The sequence below is a fragment of the Periplaneta americana genome, chromosome 1 (genome assembly GCF_040183065.1).
Source record: "Periplaneta americana isolate PAMFEO1 chromosome 1, P.americana_PAMFEO1_priV1, whole genome shotgun sequence".
Taxonomy (NCBI): Eukaryota; Metazoa; Arthropoda; class Insecta; order Blattodea; family Blattidae; genus Periplaneta; species Periplaneta americana.
The window spans coordinates 18,664,846-18,690,852 of record NC_091117.1 but is presented as its reverse complement, the minus strand read 5'-3'; the positions used below and the strand labels follow the sequence as shown (position 1 = coordinate 18,690,852).

Genomic DNA, 26,007 nt, shown 5'->3' with positions numbered 1-26,007 from the left:
TAAATGACAGTAAATATATTAAACAGATCCATATGTTGTTCGTCCATGGTCTGGAATTTAGTTTAAGTTTAGATTTAAGATCTCTCCTGGCACCACATTATCATAATCATCCTATCACATCATCGGGGTAATGTAACTCCGCCTTCCAGGCGCCCCAACCTCAGAAGTGGGTTACAACTAAGCCACGGCCAGGAGAGAAGACCAGAAATGTCGAAAAGACAACCTGGTGGCATTGGATTAAAAAAAAAGAAAATATTAAACAGACTGTGCAGAAATTATAATCACATGCCCAGCAAATGTTAAGAAATTAGTTCTAGCTAATTCCATTGCATTGCATTTGATTTTCTGAGTTTCAAGTGTAATTTTGTGGTCCTCTCTTCCTATTTACTAGGAGATGACCGGTCAGAAAGCAGTGAATCCACCAGCGGATGCTCGTCTTTAGTACCACAAGGTAACCGCCAGTTCCAGACAGGTGAAACTGTCATGAACAGTTTGTCAGGACGACGCCGAAGTATGGATGAAAAACTTAACTTCAGTAAGTTAAATATTGTATATACTCTTTTGGGGGAGGATAGAGTTCTGTAGTGCTCGGGAAAAGTGACACAAGTCAGTTTCCACAAACCTTTTTTGATAATTTATTGACAACTTACGGAACATCTGCTCGCTTGGAAAAAAATACATAGGTATTCCTCCCATTACAATAATTCATACAGAAAAAAAATCAAATCGACATAAACCAGTGTAAGTTGTCAATAAATTATAAAAAAAGGTTTGTGAAAACTGACTTATGTCACTTTTCCCAAGCACTGCAGAGTTAACATAGAATGTTACATTGTGTCTGATACTTTCCATATGTGAAAAACAGAAATATTACTGATACAACTCCCAGCACATTCCTGCATTTCAGGTCTTAAAAGTGTGTGTTTTCTTAGAATTTGTACTCGATGTGTGGTGAAGTCATAAATTATCTGTGCCATACCATAGCATAATCCAGGTATGCAATGTAGATATGTAGAGAAAATCTGAACATAAAGTCATCTGAACTAAGTTGAATCAATAGTATATTCAGTTGAGACGCGAATAGAGATTTGAATGTTTGTGCATTATTTAACAAAAGAAGGAAATAGTACGTCACAAGAAAGACTTCAACTACTATGACAGAAACAACACTGACTGCTTAATTATACTACTCAGAAGGGAATTGTTCCTAAGTTCATGTCGAAATCTCCCCTCATTTGCCATACAGATCTCCACAACAGATAGGCAAGTCAAATATAAAGAATTAGCTGCTTGTACAGTGTGTTTGCCAGGAAACAGGTTTCGTTCAGGTAAATGCTGTCACCTTTCTATTATTATTTGTTATTCATTAAGTGCGACTGCTGAGAAAATAATGTGTACATTTCCCATGGATCAAATGTTGGAAAGTTTTGTGTTGCATAGTATGAACAGATAACACAGACTGTAGGAATGTTAGAGCATTAGTATACAGCTGACTTCCATTCATTGCAGCTCAGTTTAGTTTGTTACAATGCACTATACATTAGAACAGTGAAACTTCATTTAAGGTACAGTGTATTATGAAGAAATCGTACAAATTGTATCGTGCTATATTTTCAGCAGTCATCAGTTCCATCATTTATTATAAAGTAAGCCAATAATTACATATACTGCCAAAAGCTGTTACTATAGTCGCGACGCTGTTATTCCCGGCATGACTCCTCCTCTTTGTTTATGTCTTAGGAAGTGAAGGCTTTATAAAGTCTAGGTAGGTAGTATCGTTCGCCATTTTTGTTCTTTCGTTGCCGAGCTACCAGGCGAGGGATCTATTTGCCACACCGTTAAACGTTATCATGTCGTAGCTCCTATGATAATAAATAAAAAATACTGTAATTCAGCAAATAATTGAGCAGTAAATAACGTCCTCGTGTGCTTTCTGCGAACGCCAACGAAAGAGCCAAAATAGTGGGCGATTATATTAAGTATTACCCAGCCTTAGGAAATATATAATGTCTTCATCAGCAAATCACAAGACGCACACGTTAAATGTAGCCTACCTGCAACGTGATTGGCTGCTGGAAATTAGAGCGACGGGACTATAGCACATGTCACTATTGAAGTGGCATCATACTGTTGAAACCTGTTTCTTTGTTTACATTCGTTATTACTACTTCTTGATGTGTTTTTTTTATATATGCCAACTACACAAAATCCGTGTTGTCAAAACACTCACAGGACTGTAAAATCATGGAATCTGTGGTACTATTTACAGTACAGCCTCGATTATCTGTTTTAATAGACGAGATATAGTGAAGGAATAATCTGTATTATGAATTTTAAAATCTGTCTGATGCCATTCGAGATACTTTAAGTAGGTAGTTTTTTTTTGCACTTCCTACAAGTAATTATGTTTTTTGATGTCCTTTCTAAACTTAGTAATGACTAAGCAATATTCCAAGAAATGGGTGAGAAGTGAAATCTTTTATGATAGTTAAGGGGGTGAAAGTATTAGGCCCATAACACACTACAACGAGAAATATGTAATGTATTTGTCAAGCTATGGGAAATGCTTTCCTTTAGCGTTGAGTAATGCTCGAAATAAGGCATAGCTGACATTGGACATTGGTTGGCTAGGAATTGTTACATACAAGGCCTGATCAATCTGCCATCTGTATGACTTAATAAATTTCGGTATTTTAATTATCTATACAGAGATAGCTCCACTGTGTAGGAACATATTTCTCGCTGTAACGTGAAGATGTTAGGCTAAGCTAAGCTGTGTCCACAGATTACATAGTTCATAGTTCTCGCTGTAGTGTGTTAGAGGCCTTAATCTTGACAGAGAACCAAACGAAAATTACGTGCGTAGCAAAGTTATGCGATTGAGGTAGGCACAGTTTGGGAAGGACACAAGAACAGTTGTAAGTAACTAAAAAAATCGGGATCCCTTTTTAAGTGATGGATAATTCATAGAACGGTTAATCAACAGACAGATAATCGAGGTTCTACTGTAGTACTATGTAAATTTTCACTTCATTCCTACATTTACTACCAGATATACAGTAGCGTGCAATTTAATCCGAACAACGTAATTACTTATGCAAAAACACTCAAATGGGATAAAAAAAAAGGATCTAAGACATACCTCAGTAATCTATGTGGCCTCTCTGGTTCCTAATAACAGCTCTGAGACGATTTGGCATGGCTTCCATTAATTTCCCACAAATATTCTTCATCGCGAAACCATACACCAATGAGGGCAGAAATCATCTTCTCCTTTGTAGAACAATCCATTTTTTGCATTCTTCTTTTGCAAATTGACCACAAGTTCTCAATGGGATTGATGTCGGGTGAGTTGCCTGGCCAGGGGAGTACCTGAATATTCTTCTTGTTGAAGAATTCTGTAGCTTTTTGAGACGTATGGCATGGTGCCAGGTCTTGTTGGAACACACCTCTGCCATCCGGAAATTTTGCAGCTGGGGTACGATTCTGGTTTCCAATAAGTGAATATATTTGTCAGAATTCATCATTCCCTTGATAGGTATTAATGCTCCAGGCCCTTCATGTGTAAAACAACCCCAAAACATTACTTTAGGGGGGTATTTGGGTGCTTGTTAGAGATGAGCTGCTGTTACTTTTTTGGATCCTTTCCGTACGTAAGAAACACGGTGGCCCTGGACCTCGAAATGAGACTCATCGGAAAAAAGTACATTCTTCCAGTCATTCACTATCCAGTGTTGATGTAATTTTGCCCACATTAGGCGTTTTTGCACATAACAGGGGTTAGCAGTTGCTTCTTAATAGGCTTACAAGCCCTTCATCCAGCTTCCAAAAGCCTATGCCGCACTGTTGTGACGTGAATATTCGCCCCAGTGGTAGCCATTAACTCACGGGTTAAGTCGACAGCAGTTAGTCTAGGATTTAATTTACTTTTCCTGACAATTAAACAATCATCTGCAGGTGAAGTCTTCCTTTTCCGGCCACAGTTTCCTTTTTTCTGGGGTGTGATGGATCCAGTCTCCCTGTATCGTTTTATGATCGAATTAACAGTAGCCAAACCGATGTGACATTCTGCAGCAATTTGCCTCTGTGTCATAGAAGAATGCTCTGCTAATGTTATAATTTTAGACCGTTTTCGTGGAGTTGTATCCATTTGTGAAGACGACAGAATGTACACAGGATTGCAGTATTAAGTCTTTAACACAACTGAAATGCTTATAAGTACAAAACGACAGGCAAAATGTTACATATTTAAAAAATAATAATGACAGACCTTCAACAATGGAATTACACGTACTACAGATGTCAATTAAAGCGGTATGAGCAGCTGTGAGGCCAACAATGACAGAAAATGTAAAAATATGTCGTGTTCGGATTAATTTGCACGCTACTGTAGTAGGCAATTTAAAGACAGCCATTGTAGCATTTGATTCATGTGTTAGGATATTACACATACTGCAAATTAAGCAACATGGGACACACAACTTCACTTATCTCCCAGAGGAAGTCATGCTATAGATTTGTTTGTCCGAAAAAATCTATCCTTCTGCTGGGTTTGAACCCATGAACTTCTGATCCTAGGGCTAGTCTATGATAATCATTGGAATATGGAGGATAACACAGTCGTGATAATGACGTTAATATTAAATAAACGTGTTAAAACATTATTGATGATGGATTAAGCATGTTCTTGTAAAAATGTTAAACTATTCATCAAACTCAAAAAGGCTTTTGAAACCAAATAGAATGTATTTTTGTTTCATGTTCTCTCAGACACGCGTCATTTTAAAATATTAACAAATTACATACTAACAAAATACAAATCACAAGTAGAAGTTTACAAATGCTCCTAAACTCCATTGCACAATGAAATCTTATTAATTGATAAAATTTGGCAAACTTTACAAAATCAGCTAAAGAAATTACAAACACCATAATGAATTATGCAATGTCACCAACCAAAATTTTGTGAAAAATCTCTAAGGAGTAGAGTTAAATTTGCAGTGTTCTTTCCACTACGTGAATAGTATATTTTGTCCTAAAATAAGCTCTCCTAGACAGTTTTAAGAATAGAAAATATAAAATATCGCCAAGAAGCATTCTTGAATGACTTCAGTAAATATTAAGTTAACTTTAATCTCTGTTCTTTTTCAGCTGGTCATCTCCAGAGTCCACGATCGTTGTTTTCAGATCGTAGTCACAGTCGTAGTCCACGACTGAACTCTTCCATCAACAGAAGAAGACCATCATTCAATGTGTCTTCATTTGGTTCACCTATTCTGGTTTGTAATAAAATTAAATTTTTTTATTTAGTGTAGGGAAAAATTACATTTTTTATTTGGTGGATACATACCACTTCATATAGCTTCAGTTGGAGATTAACTGAAATTGTTTCATATCCTGATAAGAGTCAGTGCTCTCTTTAAACAAAGAAAATTTATTTGATCCGCAGGAAAAGGACAAGGCATCAGCCAAGAACAAGGTTATCAATTCACCCTTCTATTCTGGAAGAACAACATATGGAGGTGCCTCTGCCTACAGGATGAAAGATGGTTTTTTTGTTCCCAATGAGGTAAGGTTTTGTTTATCGTGCCATGTTGTTAAACTAGTTACCGAGATCGGAGTGTCTTGACCATCTTGCCTACCTGTTAACTGAATGTTTCAAACACACTGTAATAATGTGTAGTTTCTGCACTCAGATGCATTTTTCTTCTGCACATCACAAAATACAAACAGAGATTGTACATACACCTTCACATTACACGCATGCACACACACACACACATCGTAGTTGATTTAGCGTCGTTAAATAACCAAGTAAAAAAAAAAAACGTAGGTTGGCTTCACAAACGATTAGGGAAAACACAGGAATTTTACTGGAAGCAAGTGAAGAGATAGGTTTGGAAGTAAATCCCGAAAAGACAAAGTATATGATTATGTCTCATGACGAGAATATTGTACGAAATGGAAATATAAAAACTGGAAATTTATCTTTTGAAGAGGTGGAGAAGCTCAAATATCTTGGAGCAACAGTAACAAATATAAATGATACTCGGGAGGAAATTAAACACAGAATAAATATGGGAAATGCCTGTTATTATTCGGTTGAGAAGCTTTTATCATCCAGTCTGCTGTCAAAAAATCTGAAAGTTAGAATTTATAAAACAGTTATATTACTGGTTGTTCTTTATGGTTGTGAAACTTGGACTATCACTTTGAGAGAGGAACATAGGTTAAGGATGTTTGAGAATAAGGTGCTTAGGAAAATATTTGGGACTAAGAAGGATGGAGTTACAGGAGAATGGAGAAAGTTACACAACACATAACACTCATTGTATTCTTCACCTGACATAATTAGGAACATTAAATCCAGACGTTTGAGATGGGCAGGGCATGTAGCATGTATGGGCGAATCCAGAAATGCATATAGAGTGTTAGTTGGGAGGCCGGAGGGAAAAAGACCTTTAGGGAGGCCGAGACGTAGATGGGAAGATAATATTAAAATGGATTTGAGGAGGTGGGATATGATGATAGAGAATGGATTAATCTTGCTCAGGATAGGGACCAATGGTGGGCTTATGTGAGGGCGGCAATGAACCTTTGGGTTCCTTAAAAGCCAGTAAGTAAGTAAGGTTGGCTTCAGTCACAGGCAGGAGAGTTTTATGATTGCAGTATTCCAAATCTCGTTTAACGCTCTGATAAGTGTCTGAATTTAGCCGAAAGCTGTGTAGAAAAAGAGGTCAAAGAACTGCATGTCTGTCATTTCAGAGGCCAGCAGAATTGAAATTTTATGTTAATACTTTTTATTTCAATTGTAATACTAATGAACATGTAAAAGTCGATTATTTTTACTATTTTGCTTTCCCATACCCATTAGGTCCTAAGTACATGCTTCTGCTCGATCTTATCATTTGATACAACATAAAACATTGCCAGATGCTTTAGGCGTGATATCATGCACAAAGGAAAATGCATTTTGAGCAAGTATACTAACACACCATTATATTCACATCACGGATGTCCAAAGTCATATAAATCTGTAGATCTAGTATGAGAAAAACGAATTCTCTTACTTTTAAAAAATACTTCCATAATCTAGATTTGAACCCACCAATCTCTGACATCTTGACCATTGAAGATGAACCGTTCAGTAGAAGTTGGAAGCGTGATATACTGGAGACAGAACATCTAGAAGCTTGGAGACGGTTTCTTTTACTGTCCGACCACCCCCTCCTTCCACACTAGCAGGTATACGGTACCATTCAGTTGCAAAACATTTTCTGAACAGGCGTTATTGTATTGTGAGAACGCAGCTGGATCAGTGAAAGTAGATGGTCAACTTTTTCAGTTTGTAGTGCAACGAACAATTCTGCTGTGTGTGGGTTCTTCTGTAGTGACGTCACTGAAGCCTCTAGTTGTTCTGTCCCCGGTGTACATTGATTGATATTGTCTCACTCTGCCACACTGTCTCCTTACTGAAATCTTCCTCCAGGTCTTGCAGAGTTTATGGTTAATGAAACTTGACCTCACTGTTACAGTCGACCCAGAAGCGCTGCGGTGTGCAAGTGAAGCCTGCAAAATGTGCGTCAGACTCATTAAGCAGCATGAGCACGACAGCACGTCGCATCTTAGAGGCATTAGAACAGTTCTCGACACCGGTTCTTGATGCTAAACGCATTCCTGTTGAGCCTTCTACCCCTCTATTAAGTAGCAAGCGTAAGCGTCCACTTGAAACAGGTAAGCCTGGAAAGAAACCACTTGTTTCACAAAGTAAAATTTTATTTACTGTAGCATGTTTGCCATTTCATCTGTCCAGTTTAAGATAATTGCTAGTCCACACCTGTGGAGTAACGGTCAGCGCGTCTGGCCGCGAAACCAGGTGGCCCGGTCGGGACAAGTTACCTGGTTGAGGTTTTTTCCGGGATTTTCCCTCAACCCAATACGAGCAAATGCTGGGTAACTTTCGGTGCTGGACCCCGGACTCATTTCTCCAGCATTGTCACCTTCATTTCATTCAGACGCTAAATAACCTAGATGTTGATACAGCGTCGTAAAATAACCCAATAAAATAAAATTAAAAAAAAGAATTACTCATTTTTCGATTGCCAGTTGAGAATTTTTAACTACTATCTTAACACAACTATGTTCCTCAGATTTGAAATCTTTATTTTCATCTCTTCATTTCATAGCTGCAGTGTACAGAAAAAAAAAAACGTATGTGACAAAATTGTAAATAAGTAGATTTAATAACATCTGAAGTAGCATTTGAAGACTATACAAGGAGAACGAGTTAACTCAAATTAGTAAAATTTTCGCAAGAGAAATTTGTAACTTCACAGTTAAGCTAGCTTTGAGTCTGTAATGCAGTACTCACATCTAAGAGTATTTGTAGAAATCTTAGATGCTTACAGCCAAAGCTGGCTGATATATTACATTTTACACTTCAATCCAGAAAATTTTACGAAATTTACTTTCAGTAAAACCTCAATAAGACGCGCCCAGATATTACGCTGTCCCATGTAATACGCTTTTTTTTTTGTCCGGTCCCTGCACATTTCATATATAATGCCCTTATAAAATACCCCGTTTGTGGCGCTCAAGTCCCACATAATACGCTGTTTTTATGGAATATTTTCCATGTAATTTTCAGCAATGTACTGTAACAGCAATGAAACATCTTGGTCATTGAACTCACTGGTGCCATTAACCTGAAAAGTATTAGTATTCGACCCTTTACCTGCGCATTTAAACCTTCATACTTCATACCTTAGTATACCTCACCCTCTTGTTACACTTTCTTATTCGACTCCTTACGTGCTTGCTTAAAGCCTGCATACAGTTACAATACCCCACCCTCTTGCTAACCCTCTCTCTCAAACAGCATTCCTCACTCGGCCATAATAAAATTCTGGAAATTTTTGCTGTGCAGTTTGTAGTCCTTTAGTCTGTGAATGTCATTACAATGAGTGTTAAACGAAAAGTGCTTTCTGTGTCGGAAAAATTGGAAATCTTACGAAAGTACGATGAGAACAGTACTCTTACTCGAAACAACTCTCTGATGCATTAGGAATCCCATCATCGACATTAAGAATGATAATAAAAAATCGCGACTCAATCACTACAGCTGCGACGTCGTCGGGAGGAAATAATCGCAGGAAACTGAAGTGCGGTAAACATGAGGACTTGGAGAACACGTACAAGGCAAACAACTATAAATGGCTTTTTTTTCCGAAAGAATTAAATACATTACATATTGTAAATGTCTTTGACGTACAGTACAGTAATTACATAATGGAGTAATACTGTATTACCTTTCATGAATCATGTATTTCAATAAAGAAAAATGCTAATAGATAAGTCAAAATTAGTATACCCACCTAATACGCGGTCCCAGTTAATACGCAGTTTACACCTGGTCGCTTGAACAGCGTCTTATCAGGGTTTTAAGGTAAGCGTTCACTACATCATATCGCACTTCTCATACGAATCGCACGCAACGGATATTTTAAGTGCAGTGTGTTCACTGTAACGGCTTCACCTCATCGCTTAATTGGATTCTCCTAGCAGCTGTTTAAAACATGACGTCGTACGATATTGACATTACTGAAAGCAGAGGAGTTGAAATTAGGTCTATTAATTACGTCTGTTAGCGAATAAGAATTTGTAATTGCTTCACGCGTCTTAATTGAAGAGAAAGAAACGAAAGAAATATTGGTTACATAATATATTTGCAAGAAACGATTTTGATTACTGTAATGGAATGGCTCAAATTATATAATTCTTCGCAATTTTCTACACGCGAAATAAGTTTCCCATCTGCCATTTTGGCGCGACACTGAACATGGCACAACATAATAGTAGCAGTTGACCAATTAAAATTGATATTAAAGAAGGTCATGACCGCACGCATTGGAAAAGTTGCCCATCCAAGAAACGTGAACGGATTTGCTGATAGGCGATGCGTCCGATACAATGTAGTGAATGTGGTTACATAACAATTACAGCAAAGATAGTCTTTTTCCGATCCGTGCGATTCGTCCGATGCGTGCGATACGATGTAGTGAACGCGTACCTTTACTGTATCTAGTTCTTCCAATGTGATTTCATTTTTATATTATGCATTTTTGGATAGACAATTATAGAGAATAAATTGGAATGGAGATATCTTAATATATAAAATTGAATGTGGGAATGTATGTATATATGTATGTGTGTGTGTGTATGTATATTCTCTATACAAATCTACACGCTTTGACCGATATGTGCTAAAGTTTGCACATTTAATCTTCGTAACCAGGAGAAGAACATAGGCTACGTTAAAATTTGCAAATGGAAGTGAAATTAATTAAATATATAAAAAATAAAAATAAATAGATCAAATATTCATGTATTATATTAAAATGCAAAATCTTCTACAGTCAATTCTTCTTTATTATTGCCTGTTGTATTCAACATAGACTTTCACGAGGCCTTGGAAATTTTAACTCGAAATTAAATTACATTGTTGTTACACATCATGAAGGCTAAAACTAGATAATTCATGCAATAAGTATCTTTACGCAGTCCAGGACCGTATTATGAATTTCTCGATGCAGTTTTGTAGATAGTGAGCAGACTGTTTTATCCAATTGAATTCTAGAATTCTTTCAAACTACAAAGATTGCTACCACATAATTTACTTAATATTGAATAGCCATAGTAGACCTATTATTGCGAAATATTGACTCACCAAAATTATGCACTAACAAGAATTTGTGTCAAAAACTCATGTGAAATGTAATATGAGTTGCAGTATTAACTGGAAAAACGAAAGAAGATGATGTTTTTATCCCACATATTGCTATTATAGCCATTCGATTTTAAGCAATTATTATAAGTTATAGTAATATTTGTGATATTACAATATTATAATATTGCAATAATAATATAGAGCCTATTTTACTGTTACTGTTAACCCGTGTCTTATTAATAAGTTACGGTCACTAACGACTTGGCTGTTTATAGAAAAATATGATTTTCTGTTGTGGTAGTGTTCTGTATTGCCTTCTCCAGGAGAGTGAATTCTGATGAGTATAGTCTCTGTTTCTGCAAAACACCCTGAAATCCATGTATTTGATAGAATCCATCCGTTACAGATTGTAGTTTGGCCTTGAAGGAAATTAAATATATTGTGGGCAGAAAGGCTTAATAATGCATAATGCCGTGGTATGATAAATATTATCATCAATCACAATGTTAAATATCTTAAATATCCTTGTAGCATAAGGTCTTAATGTTATTAAAACTCTATTCATAGGCGAAATGGAATTATTTCGATTAGTCAATTTCTTTGGATATTAGTGGCACTTTCTTTAATATTCGTCACTAGGGAGGAGAAAACATAAGTAAATATGGTTTGTTTTGGTTTTATATAGTTCCCTTGCCGAGGTCTCTGATACGTCTAACAAACAGTTTATTTAGAAATAGACCAAAATTTAAAACCCGGGCAACGCCGGGTAATTTAAGCTAGTTATTGATAACTTGGAAAGAAGTGCAAAATGTTTAAGAAAGTATGTATCAAGTACTCGAATAAGTGTACTGACCGTTTTGTGTGTTGTAGCTGTGAGCCCTGCTGGTCTGAGGTTGGGTCAGTCTCCTCTCACACCAAACTCAGCGAGACCGCAGACGAGTGGCTTAACTATTCCCACAGTGCCGGACTTACTGAAAATGAGGCACCGTGAGAAGCTGCAGGACTCCCTAGAAGCTGCTCGCCTCATTGCTGCCTCGTCTTCGAGCACCCCTGTGTCATCGTGCCAGAGTAGCTCTACCAGCAAGTACAGGCAGAGGTGAGGAACAACTCAGATACTAGTATTGCTTATCTTTATTGTGCCGTGGACAGACTAATATATTGCTTTTGTCTGTGTGTAGGTTTGATGAGAAGACAGAGAAGACCGACAAATATGGTAGTAGAATGAAAACCCTGGAGAGAAAATTGGATAAGAAAACTGTCGAAGAAGTAAACCTTCCTAACATTTCATTACCAGTTACATCTCTTCCAAAATTTGATTTCGTAGTTCCTCCTGCTGCAAGCACCCCTTCTGTTGTCAGTACCTTCAAATTTGCTTCCCCCATTACTGTAACAGAAAATACAAGGACATGTTCATCTGTAGACAATTTCACATTCAGTAAACCCCTCAGTGCTGTAGGACATAAGGACACTACCGTAACAAACAATAACAAAATTAATTGTGTCATTCCACCTGAAATGCAGTTCATATCGGGCAAAGGTAGTAAGTTACGTTCTTCAGGAATAGGTGAGAGTAGAAGGGCTTTACGAAAGAAAAGTGATAACAGTGAAACGTGTTTCGGTGTGAAGCCAGCCACAGAACTGAAAACTGGAAGTGTTATGGACATCTTGGGCAAGAAGGAGGAATCCACGGATAGGGAAGATTCGAAGGAGGTTAGTTCAAGTAGCAGTACGTTGTTAGATAAGTTCAAGCCGGCTCCCGGAACTTGGGAATGCGGAACATGCATGATCCGTAACAAAAGCGATGCCGCCAAATGTGCTGCATGCGAGACTCCTCGCTCGTCAGCAGGGTCAGTGAGTTCCAGTACAACACTTGCACAAGTAAGTTCTGGCATCCAGTTCAAGAAACCAGCAGGAACATGGGAGTGCACGTCCTGTCGTGTGCAGAACCTGAGCAGTGCTGCAGTTTGCAGCAAATGTGCCACGGGGAAGCAGAACTCTGCCCAGACTAAAGAAGTTGTTCAGCCGCCAGAGAAGTCCACAGTGCAGCCCTCTGGTTTCGGTAATAAGTTCAAACCTGCAAGTGACACCTGGGAGTGTGGCACTTGCCTAGTGAGAAACCCAGATTCGTGGAAACAGTGTCAGGCATGTGAAACCAAGAGACCAGGTTTGGTTACCAAAACAGTGTCTCCTCCAAAACCACCTGTCAATTTTGGGTTTGGAGATAAGTTTAAGAAACCAGCAGGAACATGGGAATGTCCAACGTGTATGATTCAGAATAAAGATGATGTGGTAAAGTGTGCAGCTTGTGAGACGTCAAAGCCAGGCACTGAATCACAGTCAACCACCAAGTTCAGCTGTCCTATGCCAGCAGATGCAGGCGCGTTCAAGTTTGGTATTGATAAAGCTGGTGACGCAGCAAAGGAGTCTGTGTATCAGGTGAAAGATTTCGTGTTTGGTGCGACTGTAACAACTGCAGCACAGTTCTCGTTTGGATTCACGTCTACACCCACCACGACGAAGACCACCACTGGAGGAAGCAGTAACACTACTACTGCTAATTTTAGTTTTGGGAGTCCAGTTCTCACAACTGCAACTTCGAGTATTGTGGCAAAACCTGCAGATACAAGCTCACTTCCACAAGGCGGATTTTCATTTGGAGTTCCACAACCTTCCAAATTACCGTCACCATCAAATGAAGATAAGAGACCATCTGAAGTGCCAAAAAGGCGTCGGTCCTCCGATTCAGGTGATACAGTTGCAGAAACAAAAGAGCCAAAACCGAATCAGCTAGAAGGAAATTCGGAATTGGTTAAACCTGTGAGTACTGTGGAAAACAAGAAGTCCGAAGAGAAGCCTGATAAGAAAAAAGTCTCATTTTCATTTGAATTCACAAACAAGCCTAGTGCAACAACGAAAACTGTCGACTCTACAAAACCTGCCTTCAATTTTGGGGCAGCAATATTAGGTGCTGCTAATATCAGCTCAGTGCAGCCAACTACAACTACTTCCAGCTTCAGCTTTACGTCCAGCAATACAATGGCGGCAGTCACTACCACTGTTACCACAACAGTTTCCACACCTGTTACAACTGTTTCGACATCCATGAGTGCTGCCCCAGTGTCTCTTGCCACAACCACATCTGCCTCAAATTTGTTTTCTTTTGGTGCACCAAAATCGTCTGTGACATTTGGAGGTTCTTCTGGTGTTGGGTTTGGACAGCCTACCACCACCACCACCACCTCGTTTACGCCGTCATTTGGGGCAGGCATGAAAACCTCGACTGCACCTACATTTAACTTTGCACAGTCTAAACCATTTGGCGGTAGTAATAAAGAGCTAATCACTACAACAGCTTCAAAGGAGACAGCATCCAGCTTTGGATCCATAACAAGTGCTGCAACCATTGCACCTTTTGGACCTTTAACTACTACCACTACCACACCAGCGTCCAGCAGCACATCATCATCTTTGCCAAGTTTCGGCACGGCCACCACTACCCCCAATTTTAGCTTGGGTTCTTCAAGGAGCACAATTCCGGCATTTGGCACACCCAGCATACCCACGAGTGTTCCTACCACAACTAACACAACTACTAAAACTACTGGCTTTGGCAGCATGGTTTCAGCTCCAAATTTTGGCACTGGATTTTCTGCTGTTAATGAACAAAAATCAACATCCAGTCCTGCAACAGCATTTAACTTTGGTTCTGCCAACAATTCAAGTGGTCCTAGTCTTGGACAGACGGCACCATTTTCTTTTGGAGGCATTCAGAATGACCAAGGATTGTCTGGAAAAGGTGCATTTGCATTTGGAGCACCCAGTAACAGCAGTGCCCTTGGTTCTGGTCCGTCTGTGAATTCTGGATTTGGTTTCACCTCAAACAATCCGACGTCGAACCAGGTGGGGCCTACATTCAGTTTTGGATCCAACGCAGCCTCCACATCTAGCCCTGCAGTTTCGTCTATGTTTGGTTCTGCATCAGCGCCCAATGCAGTTACAGTGTTCGGTGCAGGAGCCACCGGTGCATCTTCATTGTTTGGGACCAACAATACCAGCAGTGCCGCTACACCAACCACCACTGCTGCTGCCGCCACCACTACAGCCGCAACCAGCTTCACCACTCCGAACTTCGGCTTTGGCTCCAACAACACGCAGCCAAGTACAAATGTGTTTGGCTTCACCGGAAGCCAAGCCTCTGGGTCGCAGAGCTTTGCTGCTCCCACAACAAACTTCCCATTTGGCCAGGTGTCAACGTCTGCACAATCTCCAGCCCAGCCAGCTCCACCTACTTTCAACCCCAATCTGAAGCCCATTTTCAACTTTACAAAGGGAGAGACACCATCTTTCACGTGAGTATTTGAACGTCTTACTAATTAATACTGCTGTGTTATGAATTGGGTGAGAGAGGGTCACCACTGTGTACACTCAACCTCATCTTTCACCCATATGAAGCCAGTTGGGTAGTCGAATTTGCTGACATCATTGCCCATGTTGTCCCGTGCCGTGGCACCGTGGTCTAAGGCATCCTGCCTAGGACTCGCGTTACGGAATGCATGCTGGTTTGAGTCCTCATGGGAGAAGAAATTTTCTCAGTGAATGGGTCTGGTGCCCACCCAGCATCGTGATGCACTTGGGGAGCTGCAATAGGTAGCGAAATCCGGTTGCAAAAGCCAGCTATAACTGCTGGGAGGATCATTATGCTAACCACATGATACCTTCATTCTGGTTGGATGATCGTTTACCTCTGCTTCGGCATGTGGGCGTGAGGCCAGCAGCTGGCTAGTTGGTCTAGGCCCTTCATGGGCTGTAGTGCCATGGATTATTATTATTATTATTATTATTATTATTATTATTATTATTATTATTATTACATTGCCCATGTTGCGCCTTGTACTACACTTGTGATGAAATGAGATGATGGAGATTTGTTGGGATGCCACAGGGCAACTGGAGCTCCCAGAGAAAAACCCCTGTTTTAGGCTTATGTTAGTAGATTTACTGGCATGTAGAAGAACTCCTGCAGGACAAAATTCCAGCACACTGGCGATGCTGATATAACCTCGGCAGTTGTGAAGGTCGTTAAATAAACATACAGTATCGATAAGACGCGCCCGCTTATTACGCTGTCCCGTGTAATACGATTTTTTTTGTCCGGTCCCTGTACATTTCATATGTAACGCCTTTATAAAATACCCTGTTTGTTGTGCTTAAGTCCCGCATAATACATTATTTTTTTTGGAATATTTTCGATGTAATTTTCAGCAATGTACTGTAACAGCAATGACACATTTTGGCTGTTGAACTTACTGGTGCCATTAACCTGAAAAGTATTGGTATTCGACCCTTTACATGTGCATTTATGCCCGTGTGCACCATTCTCGATTAAAATTTGACAATGGTTAAGTCGGCACTTGACCATCTTCAACGCCAATTTGCGGAGTACCAATCTCGATAAAAGTTAAACAAGCGAGTTGAGGATGATCAAATTTGATCGCAGGTGTGGGACCAATTATCTTGAATTGAACATGGTCAAGTCGAGAAAACCAAAATGGCGGCACGATTTGACATGCTTGATGGAATTGAAGATGAAATGTTGTATCTTGAACATGCAAACCACTGCGGAAATAACAGAATTGGTGTTATTGTAGAAAGAGTAAGTTTGTAGATGAATAATAAAAATGTTTTTTTTCTCAAAATAGACTAATGTTTTATATATGTTTCTGCTTTGGAAGATCGGGACTTTACTTGAAGACAAAATATTATTTAGGCCTAATTGTCCAATTTTGTTAACATAACAATAAAGTAGTTATTCTATGCCGGTAATAATATAGCAAAACTAAATGACCATTTTGTAGAATGCGAGATTATCACTTATTAGCTATAGATTTGCCATTTGAAACTATTAGGACCTGCATGACGTTTTGGACAATTAGGCTATTTACGCTTGAATTAAGAGAAATTACACGGATACCATCCTTTCCCTCTTACTCCAAAATTCCAACCTTATGAACACAAAATAAATGGATAAATTTCAGAACAAGGATACTTTCCTTTACCTCTACTCCAAAATTCCAACCTTGTGCACACAAAATAAATTGGCACTAAAAATTTCCTTTTCGTATGCATGATGATGCGTATTCGACATACACAGACGAATTGCTTTTTTTTTTTATTTTAAAATAATTGTATCCGTATACTGAAATTTTCCCAAATTATTGGCACTGAAATGTGTCTTTTCGTAAGCAAGATGATGAGCATTCGACAAACACATACAAATCTGCTCTTTTTAGTAGCCTATTTCAAGATAATTGTCAGTGAGGTATCCGTATACTGAAATTTTCCCAATTATTATCAATAATATGAAATAACCACTGTATAAATTACATTACAAATTATGTGGAATTATGTAAACACGTATAACTCATGTGAATTGTGAGGTTAAATTCAACCAGGTAGCCTGCTTTTCTCTTAGAGAACTTCCGTCAGTACTTTTATTCTGTAATATGGAAGCATAATTGCTGACGAGTTCTAAAGGAATTCCCACTTCGAACTGTGAGAAGTTCGGTGCTCTTTTCTTTTTTTCTTCCATGATTATTGAAAACTGCGAGAATGTTTGAAAGCAGTCCGACAAACAAAAACAAAGCGATAATTGACAGAGTGCGTTGGTTCGCTGTTTTATACGCGGTAACCTAGCGCTCAGATGATTTTTCTCAAGTGACTGTACCATCAGCTGACGGTACTGAGTTGATCGAGGGAAAATGTCGGTGCACCGCATCTGTAACTTGATCATTGTCAAGAATTAACCATGTTTCCGTGATTGCTGATAAACGGGCTAGATGATCGAGAATGGTGCACACGGCAGTTAAACCTTCATACTATACAATACCCCACCCTCTTGTTACATTCTCTTATTCGACCCTTTATCTTAAAGCTTACATTCAGTTACAATACTCCACCCTCTTCTAACCCTCTCTGTCTCAAACAGCATTCCTCACTCGGCCGTAATAAAATTCTGGAAATTTTTGCTGGGCAGTTTGTTGTCTTTTAGTGGATTGAAGTATCTGTGAGTGATTACAATGAGTGTTAAACGAAAAGCTTTCTGTGTCGGAAAAATTGAAAATCTTAAGAAAGTACGATGAAAATAGTACTCTTAATCAGAAACAACTCTCTGATTCATTAGGAATCCCATCATCGACATTAAGAACGATAATAAAAAATCGCGACTCAATCACTGTGACGTCAGGAGGGTCTAAGTGCAAGAGAGTGAACAGTGGTAAACATGGGGACTTGGAGAACACGCACGCGGCAAACAACTGTAAATGACTCTCTTCGAAAGAATTAAGTACAGTACATATTATAAATGTCTTTGACGTACAGTATAGTAATTACATAATGGAGTAATACTGTATTACCTTTCATGAATTATGTATTTCAATAAAGAAAAATGCTAATAGATACTGTAGACTATATAAGTCAAAACTAGTATACGCGCCTAATACGCAGTCCCTTGAACAGCGTCTTGTCAGGGTTTTACTGTCTGTAATTTATAATTTACAATTTATCTGGACCATGTGCACATACAGAATTTTTCAGAAGTAACAAATTATTGTAATTAAAATTAAGTGAGAAGATTTTGGATAAAAAGCTCAGATGCATTGAACCTTGTATTCAGAAATAATTTTTTTTATATTTTTGCGACTATTGATATGTGAATTACGTCATCAAAAACATTTTTAAAAGGCACTCTAGTTTTTTAATATGTGCGTCTATGGTGATCTAGTGGCTAGAGTGCTGGGTTTATAATCCTGTGGACCCGGATTCGATTCCTGGTGTACTCCCCAATTTATAACTTGTGTTGGTCAAGCCATGGTCCAGGTACCATGGGGGTTTTCTCCGGGAGCTCCAGTTCCTCTGTGGCATCCCAACAAAATCTCTATGCCAGTTTTTTTCTTTCCATACGATATTTTGCTGGAAATTTCGGAATCTGGAGTCAATTTTCGCAATAGTTTATTTGAACAATCTTGGGCATTGTAATTGTAACCTACACCACGAGCAGCAGCATGATATGACGATACAATTTTTGCTACTGTAATAAGATTCTCTTTTTTAGACTTTCATTACAAAAAATTTCGACAAAACCTGGGACTATTTTACATTAATCAAACTATCTTTATGTGTTTTTGATTGTACAATGACTTTGCACTGCATGTTTCCCTTCATATTTCACGTTAATCCTTTGAACATACAACCGACATTCGGCAACTGAATCATCCACTTTGAAAATCCATTTTGCCCATTCTGCAGTACCTGCTTACGTATGGCTTTTAAGGAACCCGCAGGTTCATTGCTGCTCTCACATAAGCCCGCCATCGGTCCCTATTCTGAGCAAGATTAATCCAGTCTCTACCATCATATCCCACCTCCCTCAAATCCATTTTAATATTATCCTCCCATCTACGTCTCGGCCTCCCCAAAGGTCTTTCTCCCTCCGGTCTCCCAACTAACACTCTATATGCATTTCTGGATTCGCCCATAGGTGCTACATGCCCTGCCCATCTCAAACGTCTGGATTTTATGTTCCTAATTATGTCAGGGGAAGAATACAATGTGTGCAGTTCTGCGTTGTGTAACTTTTTCCATTCTTCTGTAGCTTCATCCCTCTTAGCCCCAAACATTTTCCTAAGAATCTTATTCTCAAATACCCTTAATCTCTATTCCTCTCGCAAAGTGAGAGTCCAAGTTTCACAACCATACTGAATAACCTGTAATATAACTGTTTTATAGATTCTAACTTTTAGATTTTTTGACAACAGACTAGATGACAAAAGGTTCTCAACCGAATAATAACAGGCATTTCCCATATTTATTGCAGTATCTGCTAACCACTAATTTTTTTTAAACAGTATTTTTTCACTTTTTTTTTCTTTTTGGAATTATCACATAAATCATTTGAATCTAACAAGTGCTTTTGCCACCAGTGTAGCTCAGTTGGCTGAGGCGCTTGGCTGCCAATTCGGAGCTGCTCTAGGGCACGGATTAGATTCCTACTTGGGCTGATTATCTAGTTCGGTTTTTTTCCGAGGTTTTCCCCAACCGCAAGGCGAATGTCAGATAATCTATGGCAAATCTTCAACCTCATGCCATGAATACATCACCAATTCCATCAATGCTAAATAACCCAGTAGTTGATACAGCATCGTTAAATAACCGAGTAAAAAAATAACAAGTGCTTGGATGAAGACATTCCTCAGCCAAACAGCATAGAATATGAAAATTAATTCCTAACCTAAGAATACTTTGTTCCAAATAGTACAAAAAGAATATGGATTGATGAAAATCAGTGTGGTTACAGCCGACTGGATAAATTTAGATATTAAAGTTAGCCTAGGAATCCAGTTGCGACATATCCATAAAAAAATTTTGGAGTTGACGCAGTAACAGCTAAAGTAGTACTTTATATTAAAAGTATATTGTTAAAAAAACAAATTCTGGGATTTTTGCCGTCCTGGTGAAGGAAAAAATTTCTCCGGGACACGGCAATTGATTTCTGGTCAATTCTGCCAAATCCAAGACGGTTGGGAACCCTACAGATGGCCTGCGGGGGCTGTAGTCTTGATACACCGGTGATATGGGGCAACCATATGAAAAAAATATACTGCATATATATATATATATATATATACATACAGTGAAACCTGTCTAAAGTGGCCATCTGAAGTTATCTTGTAAAATGGCCGTTTTGTCAGGTGGCCGCTTGATTAAGGTTGCGGTTTTTATGAATCAGCATTAAAATACTGAATTTCATTGACTTTTTAGTATTGTGCGCGTACAACAATCGTGCATATTAATGCCAGCCTCTTCCATTCTTGCAACTAGCCTTTTCAAAACTCGCTTGCGGTACCTTAGTTTAAATGACTGGATAATACCTTGATCAAGGATCTGGAGGTGTGATGTGGTATTTGGAGGAAGAAACACCAATTTCACGGATCACATTGCGATTTTGTCGTTTAATCTTCCAATTGAAATTGGATAGCTAATTCTCAAACAATGATGATGTGATCCAAGCTTTATTGCTGGCAGCCCACTTCACCCCCAATAAGCCTATGTCAACTTTTTCAAACATCTCTATTCCAATGATTTCCCTATCATTAAGAGTGGTTCTTTTTCTCCTGCAGCATTACAACAAAACAGCAGGTTTATTCTGTCTTTTGCCAACTTCCCCCTTTTACATTCTTTTTTCTTAAAACTTAAAGTTTTGTTAGGGAGGGCCCTAAAAAACCTGTTTCTTCAACATTCTAAATGTCTCTGAATTGATATTCTGCAAGAATTGAATGCAGTCTATTTTTTCCATTCTTCAATAACATTGGTTTCATTGTCGCCTCCTTCACCAGACATAGAACGAAATACAATGTTATGCCGTTTTCTAAAGCACACTAACCACCATTACTAGTAACAGAATTGCTTACATTGAGTTCTTTGGCAATTTCAAGAGCTTTCTCTTGAATCATAGGGCCACTTTCTGGCAATTTCTTCGCCCTCGCACACTTGAACCATTCGTAAACGAAATCATTCACATTACTAACACAGATTCTCTCTTCCTTATTTGGCCACCACGCTTATTTTCCTCCTACTCTTTTAATATTTCATATTTATTCTTAATTATGTCGTTTGTGCCCTTCCACATTTGAATATTTCTGCAATTTTTCTCGCAGATGTTTCCTTCTCACTTTCTTCAACCATTTTTCGTCTCACCTTTAAACTTAACACCACTCTATATTTATTGTTAGACATGATTTCTCTCTCAAACTAACTTCACAGTTCCTCTGAATCAACTGAATGAAAAGAAGAAACATTCGTAAAAGCTAGTCCAACTAGAGAAAGATAGAAAGAGGAGGAAAAAAAAAAAATTCGAATGGTTAACTTCTGACCTAAAACATACTATGACATTTTCGATAGAAAAAGTCCTTGTTTCAATCCTTCAAAAACGAGTAAAAATTTATAGCTGTGCAGAGTTGGAGTGGAAAGTGACAAAAGAGTCATAAAACAGTAACCAGCTAACCCAAAGATACGAGGGTGTACTGTTGTACAATTAGCTATTGTCCCCTGTCCTCTAACCATCGAAAAAAATAGGTCAGACAGTATCCGTGAAAAGATTTTTTGTCGGACAGTGACTGTTATAGTCAGGTTCCAATCCAAATAGACCCCGGCCGCTGGCCGGGGCATGAGGTGGCCGCTAAATAAAGAGAGAATTTGTATTGATCTTATGGAAAATCCAATTGGTTCCAGAGAAAATTGGCCTTTTGACCAGGTGGCCATTTAAATGAAGTGACCGCAAAGGCAGGTTTCACTGTATATATATATGAGAAAAAAATTTGCAACACTTGTATTGCTTTATTGCTTGTGTATACTAAGAGTAGTCTAACATTAACTACTTGTATATATACACAGTCTGCGAATAATGAAGTTGGGGCAAAAACCGAGGTATAGCCCGACCTTGGTTGCCTGCCTGTGGCTTTACGGATGACCTGAGGGGCTATAGTTCGCTCTTGAAGGTTTACCATCTAACCAGTGATATGAAGTGGGTTTCAAACCCCCTCATTAAATGGTAAGCATGACTAGTCAACCTGGAGCGAACTGTGGTTGAGATGGGATAGTACCTTAGAACGGTGAAGACTTTGGATTAGAATGGGGTTCGTCTGTGTAGTCACAGGAAGAATTTTGTAATTTTTTTAACTTTCTTTTTTCTCTATTATGATATATAAAAATTACTTGACATATTTTATGCTCGACCATGCCGAAATGTAGTAATTATACACCTGGTAGCAGCAAGTTCAGGTGTTCCACCAATCAGAAAACACCATTGTAGCAATATGAAAGCGCAAGTATCGATTATTCTCGGATATGCAATCGAAAGACAACTAGCGAAACGTCATGGAGGCTGGAAATACAATACTGTCGCAGAAGGTTATGTTCTGTTACTATAATAATTAGCGTTAATTGTAAATAGTATTCAAATAAATTCAATTTGTCATCTCGTTTTCCAATGTCTAAATCAATTTCAAGGTTATATCAAGATTAATGTTTATTTTGCTCTCTAGATTATATCAAGGTCAATGACATTTGTTTCTCGGAAAAAATCAATACTTTCGCGTCTGCACACATCTCACAATTTACGAGATATTGCACAAGGTCAATTCCGCTCCCCAGTCAGATAATAACATGAATACTTATGAATAATTTCAAGTTAGAAATATGATCGAGCATAAAAAGTCGTATGAAACTTGCCTATAATGGTAATTAAGATGCTCGTATGAAAATTATGAAACTCGCTTGCGCTCGTTTCATAAACATACTCGCGTCTTAATTACTACAATTATAGGCTCGTTGCGTAATGTACTATTAAAGTGTTGTCAAATAGGAAATGAAGCTGTAGGCTATTATGAAACTAGAAGGTTTAAATATAGTTACGAACATGAAAACAGTAAAACTGAATTTTCTTAGTTTTTTCACCATTATTTCACAAGAGTCCCCCCTTAATTCGACTATGAATACTGGCCTAAAAGTCTTCTGATTTCTGCTTTCAGCACTTCCTTGTTTTTATTAAGTGGAAACCCCACTTTAAGAAAAACCATGTTTAAGGGAAAAATAGCTAGTCCCCTAGAGATTCGTTAAAAAGGGTTCTATTGTAAGTGTTACAGTAGAAACTCCCGTAATTAAGAATGTATGTGATGAGGGAATATACTGTATTGTTGTATCAAATTGCAGGGCATCATCTCCTGCTTCTCCTGCTCCTGGAGCTACACGTCGTATCAAGAAGGCAGTACGGCGGACACATCATCCTCGATAAGAAGAAGTCACTTTGTGTGTCTGTATTGAGTGTATCACAAGAGTCGAGGACTCTGGTGATGGTAAGTGCTCCATAAGAGGTGAACATGGAGCGGGTTTCACAGGTACTGACTACAACTTAACAAAATTGCAGAGTCGGTTGAGTTTATAAGAAATTGGTTTGTCTTTCAATAGTACTTTTTAATTTTAAGACAAATTATGCTATGGAAATGCAAACAATTGGCAAAAAGGAATTCTTGAAATAGCTGTAAATTGATGCCAGAAGTCGAGTTTTTTTTTTGTTGAAAAACCTTTGAAACATGGCGCAATGTCTATATCAAGTCAAATTATCTGCAGATTTTCAAGTCGTCAAGTTTCAAAGGCTCGTGGATTACTATTATTATTATTATTCTGGTGAATCCACTGAAATGGTCTCTAATAAAGAACTTCGCCTACTTAGATCTAGTGGGAAGCTTCATTCAAATTGTGAAGTAGTAGAAAGTTTACTGAATATTTAAAATAACTTAAAGTATATAATTAAAATGGCATTCAGAATACTGCGAGGTGCAAAGTAGGAAGTTGGGATCCATCCTCTCTCGTCGTGACTGTTGTGAGGCCGCTGAATGCCATTTTTCATTGCTGTGGTGTAGTTGTCCTCGGCCCGGTCACTTCGAGGTGAGAACTGCGGCATGTAGCCAGGCTCTAGCATAGGCCGCCTCACCTCTAGGTAGGGACGCTGTCGGCTGTGAACATTCTCTGTCCATTGAGGGCTATGTCCTCACTCCTCATTCCTTGTAACGTTTCGGTAGAATCAGTTTTCATGTGAGAACAATGTGTCTATTGCTGCAGTTGTCGATGGCCTTATGCGAGTGCCATTGCGCTAGAGAATGTTCACAGTGTTAGTATGTAATTACTCTTCTTGTTTTAGCATTCTTAGTAGTTTTGTTTGTACTGGGATGGAGTACATTAGTAACAGACAAATGTTTTTTACACACATATACACATTCTTGGCCTGGCCCATAGAATTTGTTTTGAATTTTTAATATACCATACGTAGTTGTGTGTGGTATCGTTATAAAGTAATAATAATAATAATTAATAAATAATAATGATAATAATAAAAAATATGTGAAGTATTTCTCAAGAAATTGCCAAACGAATAGACGGTGGGGACACGAATTTTCTAGAAAGCTTTTCTGTGATATTCTAGTGGGCCAGGTCATCAGGCACATATGGTACTGTGTAGAAGGCAGGCTCACTCCTCAACAAGTCCGCGAAGAGACGCGGTGTTTCCTATTCTTTTGCTGGGTGTGTGGCGTGTTGTGACGTGATGCGACTGCGTTGACGAAATTGAAGACTGTGTGCTGTGTTTTGGACAAATATTTACATATATGAAACTGTTTTTGATTAGAAAAAAATATACGAAAATGATGCGTGAAAGGAGTTAGACTGCTTTGTGTGTAAATATGGTATTAAATGTTTACGGCTGTCGTTTTCATTGGTTGCTGAAAATTTCATCCAGACCACATTTATTATTATTATTAGGGGAATATTAGTCTGGTAGGACGGCAGTCATCCTCTTCGCAAGACATTTACTTTTAACACTTGTAGAAGGTTGTGAATTCAAATCGGCAATTCACCATTTTTATGTGACATTTTAAATACAGTAATTAGACATATTATGGAATATTTCAGAATAATGTCATGTAAGAATGGACTAGACGGGGCAATGTGGCCTCATCTCCAGCTTGTAAATACAATGTTACCTTTGGAATCCTGGGATGAAGTTTTCAGCAAGAACAAATATTTGTGCCTTTATTATTTTCATGGTGTATAACTAAGCTCCAATTGTAAAAGGCATATTCCAGAAATGTCATATGCCATCAATCTGTTTTACCCTGTTTTCAATGCGCAATCTTTTTGAGGCTCCTCTACCTTACACTGGATAAAATTTCTCCAACAGTGCTCAATAGGGTTAAGTTTTTATCATCGGCCACAAGTTGTTACAGTATCCAATCTGTTTTCAGTTGTTTTGTAATCGTATTGGTTTCATGGCATATGATATTTGTACACACTATTAATTGGAAATTAAAAAGTCAGGTCTGTTGTGTTATACATTGTAATGCGATTACATGTATACTCACAATGCATTCAAATACACTTCTGATTCAACTAAACTCCTGCTTTCTTGATTTTGACATCCTTCCTCTCCAAGTCCTTTCTTTTCCTATTCTTGAAGATTAATGGAGTCTTATTCAGGATTATTAAAGGAGAAAGTGTAGGTATTAACAGTGTTTTCGTCAACATGTCAACAACTGACAATGTATTTCTTTCTATTTTGGATAGTGTGATGTTAATTGATTGCACGATGTTGTTATATGCATCATATCCAGATGTCATAACACTATGACACAAAGTAAGGGAGTTGTGAAAATTTGAGCATTGTATTGCACTTT

At 38.3% G+C, this 26,007-nt stretch overlaps 1 protein-coding gene across 1 annotated transcript in view; it reads left to right on the top strand.

Moving 5' to 3' along the window:
* Nup153 (Nucleoporin 153kD) overlaps positions 1-25,728 on the top strand; it is a 48,099-nt gene extending 22,371 nt beyond the window's left edge. The window contains exons 4-10 of the mRNA XM_069841820.1: positions 392-535; positions 5,152-5,279; positions 5,450-5,569; positions 7,536-7,734; positions 11,597-11,822; positions 11,905-15,075; positions 23,492-25,728. Coding sequence (XP_069697921.1) covers positions 392-535; positions 5,152-5,279; positions 5,450-5,569; positions 7,536-7,734; positions 11,597-11,822; positions 11,905-15,075; positions 23,492-23,573 — 4,070 coding nt within the window. The 3' untranslated portion in view covers positions 23,574-25,728. The remainder of the gene's footprint in view (positions 1-391; positions 536-5,151; positions 5,280-5,449; positions 5,570-7,535; positions 7,735-11,596; positions 11,823-11,904; positions 15,076-23,491) is intronic.
* The last annotated feature ends 279 nt before the right edge of the window (positions 25,729-26,007 follow it).